The sequence below is a fragment of the Myodes glareolus genome, chromosome 14, assembly GCF_982192425.1.
Source record: "Myodes glareolus chromosome 14, mMyoGla1.1, whole genome shotgun sequence".
Classification (NCBI taxonomy): Eukaryota; Metazoa; Chordata; class Mammalia; order Rodentia; family Cricetidae; genus Myodes; species Myodes glareolus.
In genome coordinates, this window is record NC_142039.1 from 45,382,951 (window position 1) to 45,392,549 (window position 9,599).

The window sequence follows — 9,599 nt, forward strand, 5'->3', positions numbered from 1 at the left end:
CCCCAAAGCTGAATTACAAAATAATTTCCCTTGTGTTGATAAGGTAGCAGTAACTCTTCAGAGACCATGCCTACCCCATCTGAAAAATAGCATTATATAATACTAACTACCATGCATACTTAAAGGAACTGTAAACATAGCTGTTAAGAATTTCAAAGTATGTGTGGTACATGGTGGAAAAGTTGCACAAAAGTCATAAAATTAGTGGCAAATGATGAGACGCTTTTTGTCCTGATTGTTTAACCAGTGAGGCCTCAAAGGCCCTCCATAAGGCACGTGCTTTGTTGTTACATACGTCAAAACCAAATGAGGTAAACCTACTGATGAAGATATAATAATTGTTTCAAGGTATGGATAAATAAGGCTGGACCTGAGCTAGGAACTCCCAATGTGCCTGCTGATTTGATAATTCCAAATATACTAGGCAGAATACTGGAGTGAAGTATTAATAAATGACTTGATAAGCTGTATATTAACACAATAATCAATCCAAGCAGAAATTATAATGGCTATTTCAATAGTGGCACCACCTTCACAGTGCAACCAACTAACCACATTCTGACTTGGGTTAAGACTTATTCAAAAAAGGAACCCATGTTTTGCATTCCAAGCCATGCCAAAATCTATGGCTGAGGAGGTTCTAGCCTTGTCCAATTGGAAGACTTTCATTGCTATTGTGTTAAATAGATGTGGTATGGCTATGAACCTTCGAAATACATTTATACCACATATGACTGCTGCTGTTAACCTTGTAGCAAAGACCAATTCTACAGTAGTTGGTTGTTACTGAGAGAAAATTATATCAATTAAAATGGTGAAATTATATTATCATTTCTGTGGCATGGTGGTCCAATGCTCATAAAGGAAATAAAATAAAGTGTGTCACACATTTTATTTATCGGGAAATGTTGCTGAAGAGTAGACAGAAGACTGTAAGAGCCTGAGGGAAAAGATGAAGTGTTAGGAAATTGCTACATTCCTCTGGAGTGACATCTGGGAGTGATGATCCCACTATGATAAAACTGAAGCATAACTGAGTGTAGAAATAAGGAAAACAATATAGATGAAGCTAGGGCTTTTATTTTTTATATTTATTTATTTATTTATTAAAAATTTCCACCTCCTCCCTGCCTCCCTCTTCCCTCCCCCTCCCTCTCTAGTCCTAAAAGCAGTCAGGGTTCTAGGGCTTTTATTATGGTGATAAGACTGTCAATACTCCCTGAGAAGTCAGGGTCATGGGATCCTCACCTGGGATTCCAAATTATCATTTATTTCCACAGCCCATCTCTGCATACCTTTGGGAGTGTTCTGATGGACTACAGAGGTGGTGGAAAGTTAACTGAAGGCAGAATTCTGGTGAAGTGACCTTCTTCAGTTGGTATCCATACTGCATGGTTTCTCAGAGATGTGGCTGTCTTTGTCTCAACCCCGCTCCTGTAAGTATTTCTTCATTTATGCTCCTCCAAGCTGAATGAATTCATAACTTTACACTAAACTATGCATGGATGAAATGCTTTCTTGGTTTCCAGTAGTACTTAGGAAATATTTATAATCTTCAGTATAAAAGGCGCAAGACACAGTACACTCTTCCATCAACAATTCAGAGAAGAACCTTCTGTGCTCCAGAGAAATATAACAATTTCTATGGTTTGTGTTGTCTCAATTGGAGTGAACAGAACAAGGTATTCATATTACTAGTATCTCTTGAGTAGAAACACAACCTCCAATGCTCAGGACAGCCTCTGGACAAGGATTGGTCCATCTTAATATGGGAAATTATCTGGAATGAGAACACAGGAATGAATAGGTACAATTTGTTACAATTCCAGAATGAAACAGATATCCTTTTCTGGTTCCAGGCCACTGCTCTGGACCGACTAACTTGAATCAACCTATTGAAACTTTCAGTTCTCAGCCTAACATAGACAACAGTAGCAGATGTGTATCTTATACTCTCCTGAGAAACTGGCTCAAACCAAATAATTTTGTAAAATATAAAGTGGCATGTTTTGGCCTTTATATTTTTTTATAACATATTAAGAAAGATGAACGAGTACATATATGCATCTAAGAACAATAAATGAGAAAATAGATCATGACCTTGAAAGACAGCAAGAAAGGGTAAATGGGAAAGTTTGAGGGAAGAAATATGAAGGGGAATTGATATACATATATTATAACTTCAAAAAGTAATAGAAATAACTGAATTTGTAACAACTAAGAAATTTATGAAATTTGAAACAAAAGAGTAACATATCTAGACTGATAATATCTCTTCAATGAGCAATAGAAGATGTATGTATTGTGTGTGTGTACACATGCACGTGTATGTCTGTGTGTATTTATCAAGTATAAATTAACTCATGAAAACACGTTTTTTGAAAATTGAGATAATGTTAATTTTGATAAGAGTTTAATTTTATACTTAAAAGGGTTAGTTAACTAACTTTCACACTGAATAACTTTTCTGATTTTTTTTTAATTCTTTGGAGTATTTGAGATTAGATGTTTCCCACACCTTAATCTTAATAATTCCTTCCTTTTACTTAGGACATTTTAAATTGCTTCCATCAAAGGTTCTGTTAAGCTTGGATTCTAAGACTCACAGGTTTTTACATCACTTTGGGTTTTTGTTTTGGGAGAGGCTTTTCTCATTGGTTGAGGTTTTTTGCACCTTTTTATTTTCACGGGTATGCTTTTGTAGTGCGTGTTTTTGTATTCCTATTCTCAGGCATGTGCATGATCCTTGGGGCTAGAGGTTTGTGTCAGAAATCAGCTTCAGTTGATCTGTCTTATTCATTGAGGCATCTCAAGTGTAATCACAACTTACCCATAAGGTTAGTTTTCTATGGTATCCTCTATTTCTGCCCTTTAAGAAAATAAACTTACCAAGGGCTTTGCTCCACCAGGCATTTGCTTAGATTCTGAGGACTGTAATTTCAATCTTCATACCTTATGGTAGAAATTTTAAATACTATGCCCCAACTGGTCCTCATGTTTTTATTTCTGAAAATTTTCTGTGGTTGTATCACTAAGGTTTATAAGGTCTTTTTAGACAGGCAGTGATGTACACACCTTTAATCCCAGCACTTGGGAGGCAGAGACAAGGGATCTCTCTGACTTTGAGGCCAGCCTGGTCTACAAAGCGAGTTCCAGGACAGCCAGGGCTACACAGAGGGACCATGTCTCGAAAAATAAAATAATTAAAATTTTAAAGAAGAAAAGAAGGAAGGGAGGGAGGGAGGGAGGGAGGAAGGAGAGAGGGAGGGAGGGAAGGAGGGAGGGAGGAAAGAAGGAAGGGAGGACAGAAGGAAGGAAGGAAAGAAGGAAGGAAGGAAGGAAGGAAGAATGTGGTACATACTTGATCTTTCCTCTTGAAAGAACAAATAACTAATGTTTTAGAGGTCTATCGCCTGATGGGATCAGCACAGGTCATTGTCACAAGTCTGAAAAGTTGGAGTGATCAGAATAGAGGTCTTAGCACCTGTCTGATCATGTCATGAAGGGTACGGATTGAGATGATTTTCATAGTGGATGATGTTTGTTCTCCCAAGTCGGCTCAAATGTACTAATCCGTACAAAAGACGGGATAGACAAGGCTTCCCTAGACAGCATAACATGTGCAACTGCACTTGGAACGACCACATAAGTGATTTCTTTCTTCATGCCAGGGGCCCTCCTACTGCTGCTCTTATCGAGCATGCTTCTGTGGGAGAATGTGGGTGGTGTGCCCATGTGTGAAGCTGTAAATGGGCGATGCCAGTTGACTCTCGAGTACTTGTTTAATCAAGCTCGTGGCCTGTCTAAGAACACCAAGCGCCTCACTTCGGAAATACTGAACGAGTTCGTAAGTACCTCACTTACTGTCAGCTTCTCCCAAGAGGAGCTTTCACAACAATATCTGGGTGGTACTGCAGCTCAGCAGAGAAGCACTGTGGTCCACATATCATGTAACACATCTTCACAGGCACAAGAAACCATCTGCCACTGAAACAGAACCAGAAGAATGGAACAGTTTGGTGAAATCTTTAAGTTCAAGGGGGAAAGTCTTTAAGTGAATTTTTTTTCTCCAAAAGAAATTTTTATATTTTAAATTAAAAGTTTTCCACTTGTCACAGAAAGCCCTAAAATGTTTGACTTAAGAGAATCTCTACCTTTTTTTTTGGGGGGGGGTGCTGGGTGCCAGTCCCCATCAGCATTTTCCACTTAGTGCACAGCAGATACCCAATAAGGCACAATGACTTGTAGGGGAAGGCTTAAATTCAAAAGAGTTACAATTAGAGAAATAATGCTGGGAGGAGAAAATCAATAATGATAATAGCAATAATTATAACTTCTCAGAAATCCCCAAACTTGGGAGACATTGTTAAATGTGAGTTTACCATTTTGAAGCAAACATTTTAACATCTGTAAATAGGCTCTGCCTTCTGGATGAAGAGGCTTTGTCCCCTCTAAGTCATTTAAGGTGCTAACAATAGACAAGAACATCAAACAATAAGGAACTTGCAGCATAGGCCTCTCATATGGGTAATAAACACATTCATATAGTTCTACTTAATCACTAGAAATTTTTCATTCTGCAATCTTGACTGGCAGCCTTCCAACTTGTTCGGAACCCTAGTGGGTCATTAATCTTTACAATTTTGCTCACTCTAAAATTCAAATAAAGGTATTTTAAATAATATATTTAACAAATATAATTTCAGTAAATATTGATAATAGGAAACTTGGTATATTATTTTTATTTTAGTTTTTGTTGTATAATATTTCTGAAAATATTATGCATGAGTTTTCTAATGACTGATTCTATTATGATCAGCAAATTACAGTTTGAATTTTTAAGGAAATTTCTATTGTCAAGGTGTACAGACTCAGTGATAACTCAGTGATAAGTAGCAGGAGGCTGAGGGTTACAAGCACAGATACACACTCACTGTGCCAATGATATTCTAGGAAAGAGCATCGTTAAAACGCCAAGTGTTTGTAGTTATGGTTTTTTGTTGTTGTTGTTTTTCTTTCTTTCAAATAACAACTTTTAAGAAAGCATGCAAAAGCAAAAGAACCATAAATCAGAGAAGTTAATAGGCTCCAAGGATAGTTGGAAAAGTGATATTACAGATTGATGCACTAACTACACCAACGCATCATTTTCCTCATTCCTAAAGTTAAATATTTCTATGTAGTGCTCATCCTTTAGAAGTAAACATAGACCAAATGTATTAATGTACTACTCATAGATTTTTTGACTCACTTCTCCAGCTCACTAATGTTCTCATCATTTCCAGGACAAAGAGTATGCTAAAGGTCCAGGGATCCAGGACAAAATTCCCCTGCTATGCTACAATTATTCCCTCCCTGTTCCAGATAACACGACAGAAGATCAAGAGATTCAGGTGAGCCCTCAGTGTCATTTTCTCATCAAATCAACTGAAGCAGTGGCCCCAGCTCTGCCAAGTTGCAGGTTATTACAGAGAAAAAGGAAGGAAACACAGCAATCCATGGGAAAAGCTTACAATTCCCACCCAATGTTACTGCCTTCTTTTTGGGCTTTACATCTTGGGAAATACTGTAAGTGCTTCACAAGAGGCAAACATGGCATCTGGTGCAAGGTTGACACATTAGGCAACCTGTTAATAGTAACTATGACATTCTCTCATCCTGTTCCTTGACGTAAGCAGCCTTAATCTATAAAGTTTAATGCACCACACATATATTGTGTGCTCTTTAATGATTTTATACATTTGCTGTACACACTCTGCACATCTGGTTCACATATCAGTAATTGTAGGCATGAGGGATAGTGAAGGAAGAGACTATCTTTAAAAAGTAAAGGAAGAGAAAATTTGCCGTCTTGTAGATATGACGAATGTCACCAAGCCTGTGTTTTGTATTTTGTTGCATCGTACACTGCAACTAATAAGCCAAGGAATTGACATATAGTAGGTGCGTGTACTATTTCTAAAAACTACAAACTAAGAATGATAAATTATCAATATAGTCTAGTATTTGCTAATTTTACTACACTCTTTTGTTATGAATATGTAAGGGAAGTTATAGGGAATATAAATTCAATCTGAGTAAAGTTTAAAACCATATATTTTATGATAAAGGGCCTTTAACTTAAGATGGCCAAAGCACTGATATTATGTATTTGCTGTAAAGAGAATTATAAGAGCTTTATTTTTCTGATATTAAAAGTTACTTAATAAAGATTTGTTTCCATTAACTTTAAAAAAAAAGGTCTATTCCATGTCTAGACACTCACAAATCACTGTACTAACACTGCTGCTAATAATCCTCAAAACATTGCATAGCACAAGTGACAAACACTACTCTAGGTATCACATGCAATCCAACCTGAAGTTTTCCATACATTTTCATGTGATGCTCAATTGTTTTTGTTTAGCCTGAGGTCCTTCTGAAAGAGACCATAGGCGTGTTGACTGTCTGGAACAACACTCTGAGACACGTAGTAACAGATATTGCTGATCTGGAGTCAATCGCCGGTGTTGGTGCTTTCATTTCTAAAATCAGAGAGACAATTTCAAAATTAACAAGACTCGCAGGACTTCTAAAGGAAGTCAAGTCATTACTCAACCTGGTAAGGTCCCTCCTTTTACTACTTTGCTTTTCTCATTCACGAATGCTGCCACCCTGCTAGAGACAAATGCATTTTGAAGTATGTCTCCTGGGAGAGTGACATAGAGAGCCTCCAGCCTGAGGGGTTGCTGGCAACTCCAACTTTCTCAATGGTGTTTCACTCAGCACCTCACAGCCAGGGCTTTCCGGAGATAGGGATGTCTCCTCACAGTCATTTGGACTGTGCCCTTCCTGGAGAGAGTGAAAGTCTCTTGAGATTTCAGGAGATCTCACACCATCACTGGTCTGTCTGCATCTTAACCACCAAGAACAGTCCTCATCATTTCTGTGGCTTTGTTTCCAGATATTAGCTGCTGGGTAGATTTGATTGAAAGGAAATGGTGAACTAACAAAACCAAGATGCACAAATGGTACCTCAGAGACAACACCAAAGATACAGAAAAGGTCATTCTTGGGAGAGCTAACACTAGTTCCTTTATTGTCCTTCAGTCAAACCCACATCTATAGTCAAGTAGCAACTTCTATCTATTTTTGTAGGGACATACTCCATCTAGGACCAGCTGCATGTCCAAAATATATGTGGGAGATTTGGGGTCTAGTTTTCAGATAACTAACAGATCTACGGCTGCCTCTTCTAGACTCATGAAAATCCATATTTTGAGCTAAAGATTTCCTTTCCTAATTTTCTCCCAAATCTTTATTCAACACTTAAAAGCACTACAGAACGATAACTGTTAACATTACAATTAATAAGTGCTTACCATTTCATGACTAGATTCGTCTTGAATTTGAGGAAGATGAAGACGCCTTTGCCACAGATGGACTGTCATCTTTATATCTGTTAGACAATCATTCTCATCTATTTTTCTACCATGTCCTCCTTGGCTGCCTGAATTATAATGCAGAAAGGATCGCCATTCATGTCAATATCTTGAGATGTCAAATGGTCCCCAGGAAATGCTAAGGCTGCGTTCTATTTATTCCAAAATGTTCACAAACAGAGCAATGCTAGAGTGACTCATCCCGTCAAACATTTTGGTTCAATTTATGCCTTTTCCATGAGTACTGATGAATTCTTGGGCTATTAAAAACTAATGCTATAAAAAATATCACGTCTGATAACATAAATTTGTAACTGTTTCTTTTGTCAATTTCCTAGCAAACATATCAAAAGCATTGAGATATTCCTATCAAAATTTGCTGTAAGCTATGTTTTTCTTGAAAACAAGATACAATCCAAACTGATCTAAACTCACTGCAAGTTAATGCAAGTCAAGTGAATAGACTCGAGGGGTGACATAATAACATGGAACTCCTGGGATACTTTATGACAACCAGCACCCACTACCATGAGCCAATTTTCACCTTGTACTGAAAAAAAATATAAGCATAATGGACTTCAATATCCCTCACTCCCCCTCCCAAAAAAAATTGTCAGTCCAGAAAGTTCTTGGATCCAAAGAGGAAACGTCTCTAGGTATATGCAAGGACTGTCTTCAGGTACACTCCTCTGAATTCTCATCTGCTCATTGGTACAGCCACATGTTATCTTTACCTGGGGTCTAGCAAGGCTTCTCCAGGCTAATTTTCACTTCCTCTGCACACTGCTTAGTACTTTCCCCTCATACTCTGATGCTTCTAGTCGCTTCCAGTTCTGACAATGTTATACCAATAGAAAACCAGAACTGCTCACACTACTGTCCTTGCCAGAGTATTTCCCCTTATGTGTCACTATCACAACTGGATGGAAGATTAGAAGGAATGGGCAATTCTTCCAACATAGTCTTATGGTGTAAAAGCATTAAAAGCTCTCAACTAAACTCCCTATTAATGGCAGGTATCTCTCTCATCAAACATACTAATGAGTAAATAAGATTATTATAAATTGGCATCCCTACTCCTCACCTCTGCTGTTTGTGACCTCCTCCAGTCCCTGCTTGCTATCCCGTTGCTATAAAAACCAAAGTGGCTCAAAGTTTATCTGCCAACTGATTCAGAGGAATCTCATAAATCATAAGCACTCCCTTCACAGTCATAAATCTGCATGCCGCTGACCTCTCCACTAGGTTTCTAACACTTTCTCTTTTTCTCTTGTTCAGATGGACGCAGAGTAGATCAGAAAGTCAAATTCATTATAACTAATTTACCCAAAGAGTGAAGTGCAATTCTTCCCTTGATTTCAGCCCCATGTAATTTTCTTTATTAACTATCAACCTGCCCATACACACAGATTTTCTCCTCAAGGTCACAAGTTCTAGCACCCAAACTCACTGCTGCAATCCCTAATAGTCCGTGTCCTGAGTGTGGAAAAGCATTATGGGTGAGGATATTGCAGCCCATTAACTGCCTTCAAAGCAAGTGAGAGGTTTATTTCAATGCCGGACATCCTTGAAAGTGGCAATGTCGGGTTATCTTTCTCCGACAAAGAACTTATGAAAAGAGAAGAAAGGTAAAAAGATGACAAAAGCAAAAATGTACCAGAGACAGGATATGGAGTTAATTGTCATTCAATTACCAAACTCAGGGAAACCTACATCTTTTGTTATTTTTAAACTTAATATCAGATACTATCTCATGTTCTCCTTTACTTCCCTTCTCCCTTTCTTTCCTGATAATTTCAATTAAACACAAATATTCTTTTCCTTAATCTGTTGAATTACAGTAGTTCTAGGGCAAGCAACACTAGATGATTATGTATCTAGATATTAAAAAAATTTACCATATTCCAAAATTGCCAAACTTGCAGGAATACTGTGCAGCAAGAAGACCTTCTTCCCTCAGATCTAATGTTGTTTCTACTCTCAATCATGCTCCTGCCTTTGACTGAGATGATTTAAAGATCTCCACACAGTACCATTCTATAAACTAATCTCTGTCCTCTTCAGTGTCTGTAAAAGGTCATCTCTCTGCTATAATTCAGTCTGTTACTATCAAAGTTGGAAGAGTTGTTGGGATTCATGGATGTTTTATATCCAAGTTATTTATTATCCAAAGTATGG

The 9,599-nt window shown here is 37.8% G+C and overlaps 1 protein-coding gene across 1 annotated transcript; it reads left to right on the forward strand.

Annotated features, from left to right (window-relative positions):
* The first annotated feature begins 1,405 nt into the window (after nucleotides 1-1,405).
* LOC125396332 (prolactin-5A1-like) lies at nucleotides 1,406-7,564 on the forward strand. Its single transcript, XM_085698851.2, has 5 exons — nucleotides 1,406-1,436; nucleotides 3,672-3,847; nucleotides 5,286-5,393; nucleotides 6,407-6,601; nucleotides 7,376-7,564. Exons 1-5 carry the CDS (start codon nucleotides 1,406-1,408, stop codon nucleotides 7,562-7,564), a joined length of 699 nt encoding a protein of 232 aa, XP_085554977.2.
* The last annotated feature ends 2,035 nt before the right edge of the window (nucleotides 7,565-9,599 follow it).

Coding starts and splice junctions, on each gene's coding strand:
- LOC125396332 (XM_085698851.2), top strand. CDS start 1,406: ATGTGGCTGTCTTTGTCTCAACCCCGCTCCT. Junction 1,437..3,671: donor TTTGTCTCAACCCCGCTCCT/GTAAGTATTTCT, acceptor TCTTCATGCCAG/GGGCCCTCCTACTGCTGCTC. Junction 3,848..5,285: donor CGGAAATACTGAACGAGTTC/GTAAGTACCTCA, acceptor CATCATTTCCAG/GACAAAGAGTATGCTAAAGG.